This window comes from Mobula hypostoma, chromosome 6, assembly GCF_963921235.1.
Source record: "Mobula hypostoma chromosome 6, sMobHyp1.1, whole genome shotgun sequence".
NCBI classification, from domain to species: Eukaryota; Metazoa; Chordata; class Chondrichthyes; order Myliobatiformes; family Myliobatidae; genus Mobula; species Mobula hypostoma.
The window spans coordinates 184,667,459-184,687,242 of NC_086102.1; the positions used below are offsets into that span (position 1 = coordinate 184,667,459).

The 19,784-nt window shown below is 41.7% G+C and overlaps 1 protein-coding gene across 3 annotated transcripts in view; it reads right to left on the reverse strand.

Annotated features, from left to right (window-relative positions):
• Window positions 1-17,845, reverse strand: part of LOC134348674 (protein mono-ADP-ribosyltransferase PARP14-like) — an 86,498-nt gene extending 68,653 nt beyond the window's left edge. Inside the window, exons 1-4 of one of the 3 annotated variants that reach the window (XM_063052440.1) lie at window positions 17,504-17,845; window positions 8,010-8,149; window positions 7,882-7,921; window positions 1,722-1,904 (exon numbers count right to left, since the gene is read on the reverse strand). In XM_063052440.1, coding sequence (XP_062908510.1) covers window positions 1,722-1,904; window positions 7,882-7,921; window positions 8,010-8,149; window positions 17,504-17,696 — 556 coding nt within the window. In that variant the 5' untranslated portion in view covers window positions 17,697-17,845. The remainder of the gene's footprint in view (window positions 1-1,721; window positions 1,905-7,881; window positions 7,922-8,009; window positions 8,150-17,503) is intronic. The other 2 variants (XM_063052443.1, XM_063052441.1) reach the window with 2 other exon arrangements.
• Window positions 17,846-19,784: the final 1,939 nt, after the last annotated feature.

Here is a 19,784-nt window from a genome sequence, read left to right on the forward strand (position 1 = left end):
CATTTACAAAGACAGATGTGTAAAAGGGCCCGAAAGATCATTGGAAACCAGAGTCACCCCACCACAAACTGTTCCAGCTGTTACCATCCGGGAATCGGTACCACTGCATAAAAGCCAGGACCAACAGGCTCTGGGACATCTTCTTCCACCAGGGCATCAGACTGATTAATTCATGCTGACACAATTGTATTGCTATGCTACATTGACTGTCCTGCTGTATATTACATTTATTATAAATTACTATAATGTGCACATTTAGATGGAGCCGTAACGTAAAGATTTTTACCCACCATTTATGTGAAGGACGCAAGAAATAAATTAAATTCAATTCAAATTCAAGCTCAGATCCCATACTCTATTTAAATCATTTCTTTACAGTACAGAAAGGCATTCAACCAATTGACTAAGCTCATTAAGCAATCTTAGTTGTTCCTTGGCTGTAACCAGCTCTCTCATCAATTTCTTTATGAAACTAATCAAATTGGCTGAAGTGATCCTTAGCAGGAATACGAGGTGGGTGAGTCGTTCACTTGGAAATTCATGCTGAATATGCTGGAGCTGCATCAGGTTTGACCAAAGGTATCACAAACTGCATTACACCAACACCAAGGATGGCAATGTTTTTAAAGCCTTCTTTAAAAACAAGCAAGATCAGCAATTTCCTTTGTGAGAAACCACATGTCTGCTACACTTCGAACTGTATGTTCAAATATACAATATCAGGCAGACTGAATTAATTTTTCTTTTGTCCAAAATATCTGGGTAAAGCCTTTTAGACAAGACGACCATAATTCCTAGGAGCAGAATCAGGCCATTCAGCTCGAGTCTGCTCTGCCTCCCACCATGGTTTTTTTATTGTCCTTCTCATCTCCATTCTTCTGCCTTTTCCCCATAACCTCCAGCACCTTGATTAATCAATAACTTATCAACCTCTGCCTTTAATATATCCACTGACTTGGCCTGCACAGCCATCTGTGACAAAGAATTCCACAGATTTACCATCATGTTTAAAGAAAATTTTCCTTCTCTCTGTCCTAGATGAACTTCCCTCAATTCTGAGGTTATGCCCTCTGGTCCTAGACTCCCCATTATAAAAAAATTCTCTCCACATCCACTCTATTCAGACTTTCAATGTTCAATAGGTCTCAATGAGATTCCTTCTCAATCTTCTAAAGTCCATCAAGTAAAGCCCCAAAGTCATCAAACGCTCCTCATATGTTAACACTTTCATTCCTGGCGTCATTCCCATGAATTTTCTTTAGACCCTCTCCAATGCCAGCACAACTTTTCTTAGATAAGGGGCCCAGGACTGCTCACAGTTCTCTAAGTACTGTCTGACCACTGCCTTATAAAGCCACAGCATTACATCCTTGCTTTTATATTCTAGTCCTCTTGAAATGAATGCTAATATTGCATTTCCTCACCACCACCTCAACCAAGAGGTTAACGTTCAGGGTATCCCGCATGCGGACTCCCAAGTCCCTCTGCATCTCTGATTTTGGAATTTTCTACCTATTTACAAAATAGTCCACACCTTCTATTTCTAAATTTTACCTTAATATCTAGGTTTATAAATTTTAAATTATATATTTATTAATCATTAAAATTGTATTAATTCTAAACAGAGACAATGAAATGAAATAAAAACTAAGAAAGCACAACACTGGTTATATATTATACTTCTCCATTTTATATTTCAAAATATTTGCAACTCTACTTGCCTTCAACATTTTCAAAGGACACTGTTATATTTCTGCCCTCTCGGCTAAAGAATGTGAGGGATCCACCACCAGTAATGAAATTTTCAAAGTATTTTCGGAGACTGTTATCGCTTACATTGTCACTGGACAATATTCCACTAATTGCTCTCTTTTCATCCTGAAGACATTGCTCAGCCAGTTTTTCTAGATGAAAAGCATACAGATGTACTGTCATAAGTTGAGTAGCCCATTTAACAATAGATAAAATTAGATAGATTTTGATAGATTTAATAGATAGATTTTGAAAATTATTTAACTAATTAATTAGTTTTTAAAACAGATACACAAATATTAACAAAATGAATCATACTAAGATAAGAATGCAGTATATGAATCAGAAACAGGGGTAGGCTACTTGCTCTGAGTCTGTCTGCCATTTAATAACATTATGGCTGATCTGATTGAAACTTTTAACACCACATTCCAGTCTACTAATTTATTCTATTCACCTTTTTTTAAAATCAAGTTTTTTCCCACCTCTGTATCTTGAAAGACTCAGCTTCACTGTAATTTTGAAGAACAGAATTCTAATGACTCACAAACCTCAGAGAAGTAATTTCATCTCATCCCTTTTTTAAAATCAACCACTTGTTCTGCATTCTTCTACAAGCAGCATCCCCTCTGGTAAATTGCCTACTTACTACTCTGAAATTCTCAGATTTTGCTTTGCAGTCCTTCTTAAAAAAATGCACATTAACTACCCTCAGGTCTTCTGGCACTTCATCCATCCCATTGCAAATAACTCAGCCAGGATTCCCGGAAATTTTACTCTAGCTTCCCATGAGGATAACAGTTGGTTCTTCGCTGTGAAGATCAGGAGGGAACTCCATCGCTGCAGGACATTTTTCCCCCACCTGCTCTGCGTAGGTTTATAGTGAAGATCGGTGTGCACAGACCGATTCTGCTCTTTAGGCCGGAGTACGTTCCATAACGACCCCGCGAGCTGCAGTGACTGCGACGACCGCAAGGCTGTAGCTCGAGTATTGGAGGCTGAATCCATCCTTGGCTACAACCCGGACTCTTGAGTTAGTGGTGGAGAGGAGGTCACTACACAACCTGTTATTCATTGTGGATAATCAGGCACATCCTCTCCATGACCTATTGAAAAAGCAGCAGAGCACCCTTTCGAATAGACTCATTCAGCTCTGCTGTCACAAGGGCAGCTGTAGAAAATCTTTCCTCCCAAATGCAATAAGGACATAGAACAGTTCATCTCTGTGTGACAGAACACACATCATAGTAGAATAGTCTCTGTTTTATTATTCTGTACATTATTATTGCACATTGGTAAATTATTGTGTATATTATTATTCTGTACTTCATTATTTAATATTATTATATTTATTATTATTGCCAAGTGTGTTTTTAAATGTTGCTGCTGTAACAAAGTAATTTCCCACTAGGATCAATAAGTATTATTACGATCTCCTGCATGGAAAAGCCAAACAGTGGTTCTGCAGCGACCATTACGTCTGGATTATGGAAGATGCTTCACCTTCCTTAGGTGAGCAGGATGTCCAGCCCAGCACTCATGGGATGGGTGAGTTATGGGGTGGATGTTCTGCTCACTTACGGAAGCTTCTCACGGTGTTTTTGGATGCACCTGATCAGGCCCTGAAGTTGTATCTGCCTCCCTCCAATACTTCCTCTGCCATAATGCATTCTATCCCCAAGATTTCCCATTGTTTACAAGTTTTGAAGTCTTTCTATGGCACATATTAGTCCAGTAAATCTTACCTGAATTCCTTCCAAAGCATTAACATCTTTCCTTAAATAATATGTCCTATATAACTGAAGCTCACACTTCTATATTCAATTCCTTGAACAAAAGCGTTACATTTCCTGACTACCTGCTGTACCTGCATACTAACCTTTTCTAAATCATGCACTTGGACACTGGAACCTTTGTATCTCAGAGCCCTGTAAACTCTCATCATCTAGAAAATGCGTTTTGAAAAAAATCCTAACTAAATCAACATTTCAAAGTTCTAAGAACATTTAATATCAAGATATGTATACATTATACAAATTTAAGATAAGTCTCCTTACAAGCAGCCAGAAAACAAAGAAACCCAGAAGAACACATTAAAAAAAGACCATCAAACACCCAATATGTAGGAAAAACAAATCATGCAAACAATAAAAGCAAGCAAACAGCATCCAGAACTGAGGTCCACACAGAGTCCATCCACTGACACAAAATCACAGACCACCAGTTCAGTGCAGAGCTCAGTTAACATCACAGAGCAGTGAGCTGAACCAGCCTGTCCCCCTCGCCTTGAGCCCTGACACCTTGACCTTTCCAATTCGGCCCACACTTCAATCATCATCTAACCGTTAGGCACTGTCACTTCGACTCGCTCTGGAGCCTGGGCTCCACCAGCTCAATTCAGTCTGCATCCGACCTTTCCAATTCAGCCCGGTGCTCTAATTGATCAAACCCTGGGTCTTTACCACTGCCTCGCCACACCATGGTTCTGCCGCATCCAAATGTCTCCTAGTCTAAAGGGAAGTTACAGACCATCGTTTGATTGTTTAACAGAAAAAGTGTGATTAACAAAGTATTTAGTTGCTTACTTTGTTTCATTGGCCTCCAACAAGAGATCGCTAAGCTTCACCAGTGCCATCTTAAACCGAACAGTATTTGTATATTTTCCTGCATTATGCTTCATTTATCAAATCTTTATCCAATCACTTCACCCGCTTTATCCCTTGTCAGCCTCTATGTTTTGCTTTCTTAACTATAGGCAAGTATACTGTATAAGGAAGTTTCTGTATTGCTTTATCATGGACTATGATAAAACTTATGGGAAAAAAACTTTTTTTGCAGAGGACGCTACATTATTGGGTAGCTACCAGGAGACTGGTGCCTTGATGCACTGGGGCTGTGTTTGCCTTTAGTCCTCAAGTGTATCTAAAACTAGATCTGCTAATATGTAACATACACAGTACATGTGAGTGGTGGGGTGGGAATAATGTTAGCTCCTTGCCCTTCTCAAATCTTACCAACTTCTTCAATTTCAGGTAACCTACCCCTCTGGTACTCTCTCTTCCTCCCTCCCTCTCCCTCCACACACACTTGCCCATCTGGTTCCCTTCCCTCTTTGTTCACCTCACCCATCTTCTCCCCCTACTTGGTTCTATCTACCCATCATCCCCTCCCCATCAGGTTCCACCCATCACTTACAGCCTCTGTTCCCCCCACCCCCCGCCACATACATACTGCTGCACACCATGCACAGTAACGTAGTGGTTAGCACAACGCTTTACAGTACGGGTGACCCGGATTCAATTCCTGCTGCTCCCCGCAAGGAGTTTGTATGCTCTCTCCGTGACTGCATAGATTTCTTCCGGGCACTCCAGTTTCCTCCCACAGTCCAAAGATGTACCGGTTAGTAGGTTAATTGGTCATTGTAAATTGTCCTGTGATTAGGCGAGGGTTAAATTGGGGGGGGGGGGTAGCTGGGCAGTGTGGCTCAAAGGGCCAGAAGGGCCTGTTCTGTATCTCAATAAAAAAAATAAAAACAACAAGTCTCTCCTGTTCACGATACAGGGTTGTAACTGAAACATCAAGCTACATCTTTTGCCTCCACAAATGATGCTCATCTTGGTGAGTTCTTCCAGAGTCTGTTTGTTCAACATCTGCAGGCTCTTTAGTCTCCAAACTGTACCTAATTATCCTCGGGCTTTATCCTCCAAAGTAACATCAAGCCCTTATGAAGATAACCAAAAACAACTATAAACATTTTTAATAGTCAGGCATCATTTTGAAGCAATCTCCTTCAGTGCTTTACTTGGGAATAGAGCTTGGGGCTATGACCAAACTACAAGATGAATGAAGTATACAAGAGAAGGAACATTGTACAACATTACTATTCGGTCATTCAAAGAGAAGCCACTATCTGTCATTATGGTCAGTGAACAAAAAGTGGGGCTGAAATATTCAGCTATTTCAAGACTTTTTGTGTTAGAAATGGTAGATCACACAGAGATTCATATGCATCAACTTTCTGATCCATTTTGGTGCACATAAGGTTCCATTTTGGATGGATACACCTTTGAATATTCAATCGGCAGTCCTTCATATTGAGAACGCTTGGCTAGGGGAGAGAACTTCTAAGTTGGGAAATAGTTAAGTGAAGGCAGTTTGGGAGGTTTACTGTTATGCTAGTTGATGGAAGTTTAGCACAGATGCTTACATTTCTGACATGTTATGATAGTGATTCTTCCTGATTGACTAGATAGTGGCAAGAGCCATCTCCCAATGGAAAGTGGGAGGTGGAATGATTCTGCACCATATGGCTACTTTACACCAATGACATTGGCCTTGACCAGACTTACAGCATTATGACAGTCAACAATATTTATCATCTAGCTAATCATAATTAGGATCAACAGTTAATATATTTTCAGCCCCAATATTCTGTATACCACTGAGAAATAAGAGAAAGTAAAGCTGTTTTGTTTTACCTAATCCAACCAGCAGGACCACAACCTTCTCATGGTTTGGAGGCCTGTGTGCCTCAATAACCTGGGAGAGCGATGTTGGCTGGAGTCAGGGCTTTGAGCTTTAGCTCTTGGTAGGGTCACCCATGCCAAACAGATCAAAGGGTAGAGGACAAAAAAAGGAGTCATCCACTGGTCCTCCAGGTTTGGACGTTCAGCTCATGGTTAACAGCCCTGACTGGTAAAGCAAAACTGTTAAGGAACCAGCAATGAAGACTCCTACAACGGTATTCCCAAGTCTCCATCTGGAACGTGCAGGACTGACGGTCATGAAAACTGAACTACTGCCACAATGAAGCAGGCGCCAAGCACCGCCTGAGATGGAGAACCTTCACTGGTGCTCGAAACACCAGCGGCATAATGTAAATTTTACCTTATCATTGGAACCACTATCAAGGAAACAGCTGTTCAGTTTTTGACCAACTTCAGTTTTAATTGCAATCTCCCACGCTACTGTCCAGATTTTACTTGATAGGATCGGTCATATTCAAAACATGTTCAATTTGCGCAAGGGTGCCCAGATTGTTACACATTTTAACTAACTCCAAACCCAGTTAGTCAGATGAATCCACCTAAATCAGATTTTTAGACGGAAGGCCAAGATGTTTTAATTTGATTAACTCTGCAGTATTTACTTCTGCCTTCTGCCTCAGTCACTCAATTTGACATAGAAAAGTGGAGCACAGAAACACGTTTATCTAGTCCACGTCTAAACCATTTAAGATGCCTACTCCTATCAATCTGCAGAGGGGCCATAGCTCTCCATACCCCTACCATCCATTATCTACCCAAGCTTCGCTTAAACATTGAAATCGAGTTCACATGCACAATCTCACAACCCTTTGAGTGAAGTAGTTTTCCCTCATGTTCCCCTTAAACTTCTCACCTTCAACTCTTAACACATGACCTCTAGTTGTAGTCCCACCCAACCTCTGCGGCAAAAGCCTACTTGCATTTACCCTATCAAAGCCCCTCATAATTTTGTATACCTCTATCAAATCTCCTCTCAATATTCTAAGTTCTAAGGAATAAAGTCTGAACCTATTCAATCTTTCCTTATAAACCCGGCAACATCCTTGTAATTTTTCTCCATTTACTTTCAACCTTGTTTATGTCCTTCCTCTAGGCAGGTGACCAGAACTGCACACAGTACTCAAATTAGGCCTCACTAACATCTTATACAACTTTGACATAACATCCCCTCTTTTGTACTGAGTACTTTGATTTATGAAGGCCAATGTGTCTAAAGCACATTCTAACTACTTTAGATGCGGGTTTCAAGTCAACATATAAACATTAAGTCAAGTCAAGTCAAATTTATTTATATAGCACATGTAAAAACAACCTACATTGACAAAAGTGCTATACAGATCAGAGCAGAATAGCTAAAATTACAAATATGAGAAACACAGACATGACCAATAAGGCAAACAGCTTATCGGCACAAAAGAAACACAAGGGCCTAGGCACTAGCCAAAAATCAGCCACATCAGGAGGATTCAAATTATTCTGTTGTTAAACCCTTGTTTTACAAGCCCCTGTTATATCAAAATTTGTCAGTATCCTCACTTTCAGAGAATCAATTCTGTAACATTTTTAAAAGAAGCACAAGTACCTTTTCCTGGAGTGGGTTGGTTTCCTCTGCAAGCCACAATCTGTTGAAGCATAAGAATAATGTCAAAATTGAAAAAAATCATAATATTGCTTTATGATGACCATTTACACAATGTACAGAAAACTTACATTTTGATCTGGAGTTTGTGTTGCTCCTGCCTCATCCTTGCCCACAGCTGTCTCAGATGGAAGTCTGACAGTAAGATTAATAATCCCTTTCTTTTGCAGATCAATCTGGTGAGTTTTCTTCTCCAATACAAGGGACCTTACTAAAGAAATTATTAGAAGCAATTAAAGATACTAAATTTTGCTTTAAGTCACCACGTGTTTCAGACAGATAACTGAATATTTTGGACTGTATCACTGAACAGTAAAAATTAATGTGTTTATTTTCTTCAAAGTCAAATGCTGTATGTCAGCACATTATTCTGCCAATGTTCAGTAAAAGGAAGTCACCTTGTACAAATTAGCACAGGTTTAACATCAATACTGTCTGAAAAGTTGTACATACATTCACCTGTTTCCATGAAGTGAGAATGTAACTATATAATAATAATTCAATGCAACTATATAATATATATAAGTAGATAATTCAAAAGAAGAAATGGCAGCTGCAGTAACATGCACAAAAAGCTAGAGGAACTCAGCAGGTCGGGTAGCATCTATGGAAATGAATAAACAGTCAATGTTTTGGGCCGGGACCTTTCTTCAGGACTGAAAGGGCAAGGGCTGAAGCTAGAATGTGCGGGGAGGTGAAGGAGGCAAGCTAGAAGGTCAGAGGTGAAGCTAGGTTGGTGGGAAAGGTCAAGGGCTGGAGAAGAAGGAATCTGACAGGAGAGGAGCAAGGTCTGTAGGGGAAAGAGAAGTGGGGCGGGGAACCCAGAGTAAGTGATAGGCAGGAGAAAAAAGGTAAGTGGCTAGGGTAAGAGTGGGGAATAGAGGAAGAGGAGAGAGGGAGAATTTTTTTTAAAGCAGAAGGAGAAATTGATATTTACACCATCAGGTTGGAGACTACCCAGACGGAATATGAGGTGAAATATACCCTGAGGGTGGCCTCATCTTGCCACAAGAGGAGGCCATAGGTTGACATGTCCTGTTCAGTTTTGGTTACCCCACTAATAAAAAAATTTTAGTAAACTGAAAAAAGTGCAGAAAAGATTTACAAGACTGTTGCCAGGACTTGAAAACTTAGTGAAAAGGAGAGTTTGGACAGGTTAGGACTTCATTGCTTGGAGTTTAGGAGACTGAGAGCGATCATAATTATAGAAAACTACAGCACAGAAACAGGCCTTTTGGCCCATCTAGTCCATGCTGAACTATTAATCTACCTAGTCCCATCGACCTGCACCTGAACCACAGCCCTCCATGTCCCATCTCGACTATGTACCTATCCAAATTTCTCCCAAGTGTTGAAACCAAACCTGCATCCACCACTTCCACTGGCAGCTCGTTCCACACTCACTACCCTCTGAGTGAAGGAACTCCCCTCATGTTCCCTGTGAACATTCCACCTTTTACCCTTAACCCACGACATCTGGTTCTAATCTCACCCACCCCAACTGGAAAAAGCCTGCTTGTATTTACCTGTCTTGTCCATACTGTACCAACCACCGCTGCTGGGCTATAAATTTGCAGGAGCAATGTGTGGTTAAGTACCTTAACAGGACACAACACGATGCCTCGGTTGAGGCTCAAACTCGCGACCTTCCGATCACTAGTCTAACGCCTTAACCACTTGGCCACGCGCCAACACCGATATGTAGGGGGAAATGAGGCCAGTATTTTCTATATATGTTGGTACCGGAATTAACAGCCTAAATAGCCCCCAAACTTATGGCATGAATAGCGATTTCTCTAACTTCCCCTTCCCTCTCCTTTTCTCTTCACCTGTCTATCAACTCTGGACCAGAACTCTGGCCCCACTCCATCTTTCTACTTGATAAACATGTGGCCACCCAAATCTCTGTTGACTGTGTGGAAACTGTGGCAAGGCATGGGTTAATTAATGTTGAGGCAAGTATAAAGTTGCAGATAGAGTGCAGACAGCCAAGGCAAGTGAGGCCTGCTTCCCTCCTGCACTGCATAAGACAGGTGCAATTTTGGCTTACTGCAACAATTAGGTAACTGAAGGATTCAAGCAACACAAACCAAAGGACAATTACTTTACCAACTTCTAAATAGTATCATTGGTTCACTTTTTGCCTCCAACTTTCACTATGACCTCAAATTTACTGTCCATTACCGACACCTACTCCCCTTTCTCAATCTCACTGTCTCTATCTCTAGAGACAGCTTATCGACTGATGTCTATTATAAACCCACTGACTCCCATAGCTACCTGGACTTTACCTCTTCCCACCCTGTTACTTGTAAAAACGTCATCTCCTTCTCTCAATTCCTCCGTCTCTGCCACATCTGCTCTCAGGATGAGGCTTTTCATTCCAGAACGAAGGAGATGTTTTTTAAAGAAAGGGGCTTCCATTCCTCCACCATCAATGCTGCCCTCAACTGCATCTCTCCCATTTCACGCATGTCTGCTCTCACCCCATCCTCCCGCCACCCTATCAGGGATAGGGTTCACCTTGTTCTCACCTACCACACCACCAGCCTCCGCGTCCCACGTAATTCTCCAGAACTTCCGCCATTTGCAAGATGTCGCCACCAAGCACATTTTTTCCCTCCCCACCCCCACTTTCTCCAGGGATTGGTCCCTAAGCAACTCCTTTGTCCATTTGTCCCTCCTTGCAAGCAGAACAAGTACACCACCTGCCTCGACACCTCCTCCCTCACTACCATTCAGGGTCCCAAACAGTCCTTCCAGGTGAGGCAACACTTCACCCATGAGTGTGTTGTGGTCATCTACTGTGTCCAGTGCTCCCGGTATATCAGTGAGACCCACCGGAGATTGGGAGACCACTTCGCCAAGCAGGAACGCTCCATCCACCAGGATCTCCCAGTGGCCACTCATTTTAATTCCACTTCCTATTCCCATTCCAAAAAGTCTATCCATGGTCTCCCTTACTGTCGCGATAGGGTGCACTCAGGTTGGAAGAACAACATCTTATGTTTTGTCTGAGTAACCTCCAACCCAAAGGCATGAACATTGATTTCTCAAACTTTCATTAATGCCCCCACCCCTCTCAATCGTGCTTTATTTTACTAGTGCACAAGGGAACAGTATGGCCCCTGTCACAACACTGTTCTGAAACCTAAAAAGAGAAATGACATTTTAATACAGAATTGAGCAGCAGTTAGATACTGACCATTTAATAAACTGCGTACGTTTGAATTCCTTACTTGCAAGATCAATCCCCATTCGCAATACAAGTTTTAGAAGTCAATTGAAACTACAGGCTAACAACCAATGATACTATAAAGAGAAAATCTGCCGATGTGGGAAATCCAAACAACTCACACAAAATGCTGGAGGAACTCAGTAGACCAGAAAGCATCTATGGAAAAGAGTTCAGTCCACGTTTCAGGCTGAGACCCTTCAGCATGATTGGAGAGAGAAAGCTGAGGAGTAGATTTAAAAGGTGGGAGCTGGGGAGAGAGAAACACAAGGTGATAGGTGAAACTTGAAGGGGGGAGGGTTAAAGTTGGGAAGTTGATTGGTGAAAGAGATACAGGGTTGGAGAAAGGGGAATCCAATAGGATTTTAATTGGAAGAAAGAAAAGGGGGGAGGAGCACAAGAGGGAGGTGATGGGCAGGCAAGGAGATGAGGTGAGAGAGAGAAAAGGGGATGGGGAATGGTGAGGGGGGGGGGGAAGATATAGGCCTGGAGATTAAAGAAATATGGGGGGGGGGGTGAGAACCATGTACAACTGGAATAACCAGTATCGATCAGCAGTAATAGTATCTCTGCCGATTAATTGGACTCTGAAAACCCATCACATTCCACCTCACAAACTGCACACCTGCCAGTCAGGCACCTCCTGCCCCGTACGGAGAAGAGTCTGCAGTCCCCACACTGGCCTCATTAGCCACCTCAAATTCCCAAAACCTCAGTCTTGAGAGACTGCTTGAGGAAAGATCACCAGCAAGTGAGTTGTTGTCAAAGGAATAATCAGCAATTTAAATAGTAATAATTATAAAATTACTAATTTTGGTAACTATTCCTCTGCCTAGGACAAACTGGGCAAGCGAAGGGACGGAAGCAACACCTGAGTCATTGATCTACAGCCAAGGTTCTCTGACAGACATGTTGGACTAAAGCATACTGCACAGACAGCTGTGCAAAAGGAGTATGACGTTGTCCCTCAAGGTAAGAGATCAGTATACCGAATTAGTAATAGAACAAATTATCGCCCTTGAAGATTATGGAATTGAAAAACTTACTGATTGAATCAATGACATTTATGAGACTAGAATAATACCAGAAGAGATGTAAAAATCAGTATTTATCACTCTTCCTAAGAAACCTGGAGCAATAGAATGTGAGTTACATAGGACCATAAGTTTAATGAGTCATATCACCAAGATACTTATAAGAATTTTGATGACAAGCGCTAAAAATAAGATTCAAGCTGAAACAGGTAAAGAACACTGTGGTTTTGTGAAAGACAAACGTACAAGAAACGCAATATTGATGTTAAGGATACTATAAGAATGAGCTATTCAAGTGCAAAAAGATTTGTTTGTTTTATTGGCTACACAAAAGCATTTGATAAAGTGAAGCACAATAAGTTATTTGAAATATTTCAGGGAACTCTAGATCTAGATTCGAAAGGTCGCCGCCTAATCAGGAATCTGTACTGGGAACAAATTGCCGCTGTAAGAATAGATAGAAAGGGAGTCAGTTTACAAAAATTAAGAGAGGCATTAGACAAGGGTGTGTTTTCTCCCCTGATTTATTTAATGTGTACAGTGAAACAATATTACAAAAAATAAGAGACATCTTGGGAATCAAAGTTGGCGGTGAAAACATCAATAGTTTCAGATATGCAGATGACACTGTGTTAATTGCAAGTACGGAGGAAGAACTACAAAACTTAATTGATATAGTTGTTGAAGAAAGTGCAAAAATGGGTCTATCTATCAATTGCAAAAAAACAGAATGTATGGTGATATCCAAAAAGAAGGAGAATCCTATCTGCAGGCTGAGAATAAACGGGGAAGGTATAAAACAAGTACAGAACTTTTGCTACTTAGGAAGCTGGGTGACATCAGATGGCAGGTGCGACATGGACATCAAAAGAAGAATAGGGATGGCAAAAGACACTTTTACGAGAATGAAGAGTATACTGACCAATACTAAACTAGGCATGACAACCCGCCTTAGAGTACTGAAATGCTATGTTTATCCAGTTATGTTATATGGCTCAGAATGTTGGACAATATCTGGTAACATGAGGAAACGAATTGAAGCAGTAGAGATGTGGTTTTTGAGGAGGATGGAAAGAATATCATGAACGAAATGAATATCGAATAAGGATGTCATGAACAGAGCAAACACAAAAAGAGAAATAATGTATGAGATCATGAAAAAGCAATGTAACTTCATAGAAACATTTCGAATGTTGAAAGGGTTGGACAGGGTAGATGTGGAAAGGTTGTTTCCCTTGGTGGGTGAGTCCAGGACAAGAGGCCATAGTCTTAGAATTAGAGGGTACCCAGTTAAAACAGAGATGAGGAGAATTTTTTTTAGCCAGAGGGTCATGGATTTGTGGAATTCGTTGCCACATACAGCTGTGGAGGCCCGATCATTGAGGGTGTTTAAGGAGGAGATTGACAGGTATCTAATTAGTCAGGGTATCAAGGGATATGGGGAAAAAGCTGGAAATTGGAACTAGATGGGTGAATAGTTTAGCTCATGGGGGAGCTGCAGAGCAGACTCGATGGGCCGAATGGCCTACTTCTGCTCCTTTGTCTTGTGATCTTGCGATCTTGTGACACGTGATGAGGAAAGAGGAGTTAGAATGCATGGTACTTATGGGAAAGATTGAACTGAAGAAAGCAAGAGGAAGACAAAGACAAATGATGATGGAGACAGCTGCCAGAGAACTGGAAATGAATACCAATGAATTGATCCACTTGACCTGAAACAGGAGTGTGTGGGCCATGGCCCAAGCTCAAACTGGGCATGGCACCTAATGATGATAATGATGATGATACTGAGAGAAGAAACAAAAGTGTAGACGATCTTGTAAATGGAGAGACATTTCAAAATCTGAGGTGCAAAGGGATCTGGAAGTCCTCATGCAGGATTCCCTAAAGGTTAAAGCTGAAGGTGAGAAAGGCAAATGTGATATTAGCATTCATTTTGAGAAAACTAGAATATAAAAGCAAGGATGCAATGTTGAGGCTTTGGAAAGCACTGGTGAGGCCTCACTTGAGTGTATTGTGACCATCTTTGAGCCCTTTATCTAAGAAACAATGTGCTGAAATTGGAGAGGGTTGAAAGGAGGTTCACAAAAATAATTCCAGCATTGAAAGGCTTGTCATATGAGCAGCATCTGAAGTCTCTGGGTCTCTACCCACTGGAATTCAGAAGAATGAGGAATAACCTCACTGACACCTATCTACTGCTCTGACTTTTTCTTGTTGTCCCTCTCGCCCTTGAAACCTATGGAATGTTGAAGAGCCTTGAGAAGGTGGATGTGGAGCCGAGGTTTCCTATGGTGGGAGAGTCCAAGACCATAAGACACAGTCTCAGAATAAAGGGACTTCTATTTAGAACAGAGATTCGGAATTTCTTTAGCCAGAAGTCAGTGAATCTGTGGAATGTGTTGCCACAGGCAGCTGTGGAGGGCAAGTCATTGGGTATATTTAAGGTAGAATTGATTCTTGATTGATCAGGACATGAGGGGATATGGTGAGAAGACAAGTGATTGGGGCTGAGAGGGAAATGATGTAATGGTGGAACAGACTCAATGGGCCAAATGGCCTAATTCTGCTCCTATATCTTATGGTTTTATTCTTGGATTAGAATTATTTCTGCTTCTCAATATATTGCACAGATTCATTTTAAATTTGGTAATAACACTATTTATATCACGAGTTTTTACCTTAGGACATAGAAACATAGAAAACCGACAGCACAATACAGGCCCTTCAGCCCGTAAAGCTGTGCAGAACATGTCCTTACTTAAGTAATTACCTAGGGTTACCCATAGCCCTTTTTCCTTCTGAGCTCCATGTAGCTGTCCAGGAGTCTCTTAAAAGACCCTGTTGTATCCACCTCCACCACCGTTGCCAGCAGCCCATTCCACACACTCACCACTCTCTGCATAAAAAACATACCCCTGACATCTCTGTACTTACTTCCAAGCACCTTAAAACTGTGCCCTCTCGTGACAGCTATTTCAGCCCTGGGAAAAAGCCTCTGACTATCCACATGATCAATACCTCTCATCATCTTATACACCTCCATCAGGTCACCTCTCATCCTCCGTCGCTCCAATCAAAAAAGGCCGAGTTCACTCAACCTATTCTCAAAAGGCATGCTCCCCAATGCAGGCAACATCCTTGTAAATCTCCTCTGCACCCTTTCTATAGTTTCCACATCCTTCCTGTAGTGAGGCGACCAGAACTGAGCACAGTACTCCAAGTGAGGTCTGACTATAGTCCTCCATAGCTGCAACATTACCTCTCGGCTCCTAAACTCAATCCCACGATTGATAAAGGCCAATACACCGTATGCCTTCTTAACCACAGAGTCAACCTGCGCAGCAGCTTTGAGTGCCCTATTGACTCGAACCCTAAGATCCCTCTGATCCTCCACACTGCCAAGAGTCTTACCATTAATACTATATTCTGCCATCATACTTGACCTACCAAAATGAACCACCTCACTCTTATCTGGGTTGAACTCCATCTGCCACTTTTCAGCCCAGTTTTGCATCCTATCAATGTCCCGCTGTAACCTCTGACAACTTTCCACACTATCCACAACACCGCCAACCTTTGTGTCATCAGCAAATTTACATCCCATCCCTCCACTTCTTCATCTAGGTCATTTATAAAAATCACAAAGAGTAGGGGTCGCAGAACAGATCCCTGAGGCACACCACTGGTCACCGACTTCCATGCAGAATATGACCCATCTACAACCATTTTTTGCCTTTTGTGGGCAAACCAGTTCTGTATCACAAAGCAATGTCCCCTTGAATCCAGTGCTTCCTTACTTTCTCAATAAGCCTTACATGGGGTACCTTGCCAAATGCCTTGCTGAAATCCATATACACTACATCTACTGCTCTACCTTCATCAATGTGTTTAGTCACATCCTCAAAAAATTCAATCAGGCTCGTAAGGCACGTCCTGCCTTTGATAAAGTCATGCTGACTATTCCTAATCATATTATGCCTCTCCAAATGTTCATAAATTCTGCCTCAGGATCTTCTCCATCAACTTACTAACCACTGAAGTAAGATTCCCTGGTGTACAATTTCCTGGGCAATCTCTACTCCCTTTCTTGAATAATGGAACAACATCTGCAACCCTCCAATCCTCCGGAACCTCTCCAATCCTCATTGATGATGCAAAGATCATCGCCAGAGGCTCAGCAATCTCCTCCTTCGCCTCCCAGCCTGGGGTACATCTGGTCTGGTCCTGGTGACTTATCCAACTTGATGCTTTCCAAAAGCTCCAGCACATCCTCTTTCTTAATATTTACATGCTGAAGCCTGTCAGTCATCCCTACAATCACCAAAAACATTTTCCATAGTGAATACTAAAGCAAAATACTCATTAAGTACCTCTGCTATCTCCTCTGGTTCCATACACATTTTTCCACTGTCACATTTGATTGGTCCTATTCTCGCCCATCTTATCCACGTGTCAAGAAACCTTCCCGAACACATCTAACAAACTCCACTCCATCTAAACCTCTCGCTCTAGGGACATGCCAATCGATATTTGGAAATTAAAATCTCCCACCACGGCAACCCTGTCATTATAACAACCTTCCAGAATCTGTCTCCAAGCTTTCTGTATTTGTGAACCAACAGCCTCTTCCTCCGTCTCTTTAGTTTGGTTCCTATCCCCCAGCAATCCTAGTTTAAACTCTCCCCAATAGCCTTAGCAAACCTCCCCGGACAAAAAAAAAACACAAGAAAAGGACATAGGATACAATTGCAAAACATAAAATAACTTCAGTTCCAGAAGCACACAACGTTTTGGCAAGATTTGATATTTTGTTTGATTAAAAACGAATTTCCCCATAACAACTTGGCCGACATAGGTAATCATATTGGCATCAGTGATAAAGTATTTGCGGAGCGTAGCGACAACCCATTTTCATCATGGGTTTGCAGCCTATCAGTGCGGAGATAAATATTAAACTTTCTCAAAGCAAGGAAGTGATAGCGCAAAGTTTCCCTTCCTTTCTCCGGGCAGTAAACACGGCCATTTTCCAATCTGTGAACTTTAAGGATATTACAAATCCTAATCTTACAAATATTAATGTCGTAAAATACGAGAGCTTCAAGATCTGTTGGGCTAAATTCTTCTCCCTCCCTCACTATCGAGTCTTCCTCCTCGCCGTTTTCTTAACTAACACTGCACTATCAAAAGCCAAATAAATCTGCTTCTGAAATAACTATAATCTCAACTGAAATGAATTCTAACGGTTCTAAAAATGAATTCTAACGATTTGGGAGCGAGTTAGAAACTCACGCACTTTCGTCACTGACGAAGCGTACCACGGCTTGGTTTGAGACAGGATCGTCATATTCCACGATACATTCTCCGCCGTTAGATTTCTTCTTGCTTTGGAAATAAATCTGCAGTTTATTTCTGAAAAAGGTAGCGTCGTCCAAATCCCATTTGCCCTCGACTATGAGAGGATAGTGGTAACCACCGTCTGCAGCCATCTTCCACAAGCGAATGGAAACTACCCTCGTCCTCTCCGGTTGTTTGTTGTCAGTTTCATTTTCGTTTCCTGTGAAGCGAACTTTTTTTGGTTTATAGGAAATAACCTTGCACTGTTTTTTTGCTAACGTAGACACTCAAAATTCGCCTTTGAATATGCCCAAAACGCACTTTGTACCAGGGGAATCAAGGTATTATAAATAAGAATGGGATAGGTTGAGGGATTGGAGCAGGAGGCAGGGATTCAAGTTTTTGGATCATTGGGACCTCTTTTGGCGCAGGCGTGACCTGTACAAAAAGGACGGGTTACACTTGAATCCTAGGGGGACCAATATCCTGGCGGGGAGATTAGCAGGGGCTACTGAGGTGACTTTAAACTAGAATGGTTGGGGGGTGGGAATCAAATTAAAGAGGCTAGGCGAGAGGAGGTTAGTTCACAACAGGGGGTTGGGAACCAGTGCAGAGAGACAGAGGGGTGTAAAGTGAGGGTAGAAGCAAAAAGTAGTAAGGAGAAAAGTAAAAGTGGCAAGGCGGACAAATCCAGGGCAAGCATCAAAAAGGGCCACTTTTCAATATAATTGTATAAGGGCTAAGAGAGTTGTAAAAGAGCGCCTGAAGGCTTTGTGTGTCAATGCAAGGAGCATTCGGAACAAGGTGGAAGAATTGAAAGTGTAGATTGTTATTAATGATTATGATATAGTTGGGATCACAGAGACATGGCTCCAGGGTGACCAAGGATGGGAGCTGACCATAATATGGTGGAATTCTTCATTAAGATGGAGAGTGACATAGTTAATTCAGAAACAAAGGTTCTGAACTTAAAGAGGGGTAACTTTGAAGGTATGAGACGTGAATTAGCTAAGATAGACTGGCAAATGACACTTAAAGGATTGACGGTGGATATGCAATGGCAAGCATTTAAAGATTGCATGGATGAACTACAACAATTGTTCATCCCAGTTTGGCAAAAGAATAAATCAAGGAAGGTAGTGCACCCGTGGCTGACAAGAGAAATTTGGGATAGTATCAATTCCAAAGAAGAAGCATACAAATTAGCCAGAAAAAGTGGCTCACCTGAGGACTGGGAGAAAGTCAGAGTTCAGCAGAGGAGGACAAAGGGCTTAATTAGGAAGGGGAAAAAAGATTATGAGAGAAAACTGGCAGGGAACATAAAAACTGACTGTAAAAGCTTTTATAGATATGTAAAAAGGAAAAGACTGGTAAAGACAAATGTAGGTCCCCTACAGACAGAAACAGGTGAATTGATTATGGGGAGCAAGGACATGGCAGACCAATTGAATAATTACTTTGGTTCTGTCTTCACTAAGGAGGACATAAATAATCTTCCAGAAATAGTAGGTGACAGAGGGTCCAGTGAGGTGGAGGAACTGAGCGAAATACATGTTAGTAGGGAAGTGGTGTTAGGTAAATTGAAGGGATTAAAGGCAGATAAATCCCCAGGGCCAGATGGTCTGCATCCCAGAGTGCTTAAGGAAGTAGCCCAAGAAATAGTGGATGCATTAGTGATAATTTTTCAAAACTTGTTAGATTCTGGACTAGTTCCTGAGGATTGGAGGGTGGCTAATGTAACCCCACTTTTTAAAAAAGGAGGGAGAGAGAAACCGGGGAATTATAGACCGGTTAGCCTAACGTCGGTGGTGGGGAAACTGCTGGAGTCTGTTATCAAAGATGTGATAACAGCACATTTGGAAAGCGGTGAAATGATCGGACAAAGTAAGCATGGATTTGTGAAAGGAAAATCATGTCTGACGAATCTCATAGAATTTTTTGAGGATGTAACTAGTAGAGTGGATAGGGGAGAACCAGTGGATGTGGTATATTTGGATTTTCAAAAGGCTTTTGACAAGGTCCCACACAGGAGATTAGTGTGCAAACTTAAAGCACACAGTATTGGGGGTAAGGTATTGATGTGGATAGAGAATTGGTTAGCAGACAGGAAGCAAAGAGTGGGAATAAATGGGACCTTTTCAGAATGGCAGGCAGTGACTAGTGGGGTACCGCAAGGCTCAGTGCTGGGACCCCAGTTGTTTACAATATATATTAATGACTTGGATGAGGGAATTAAATGC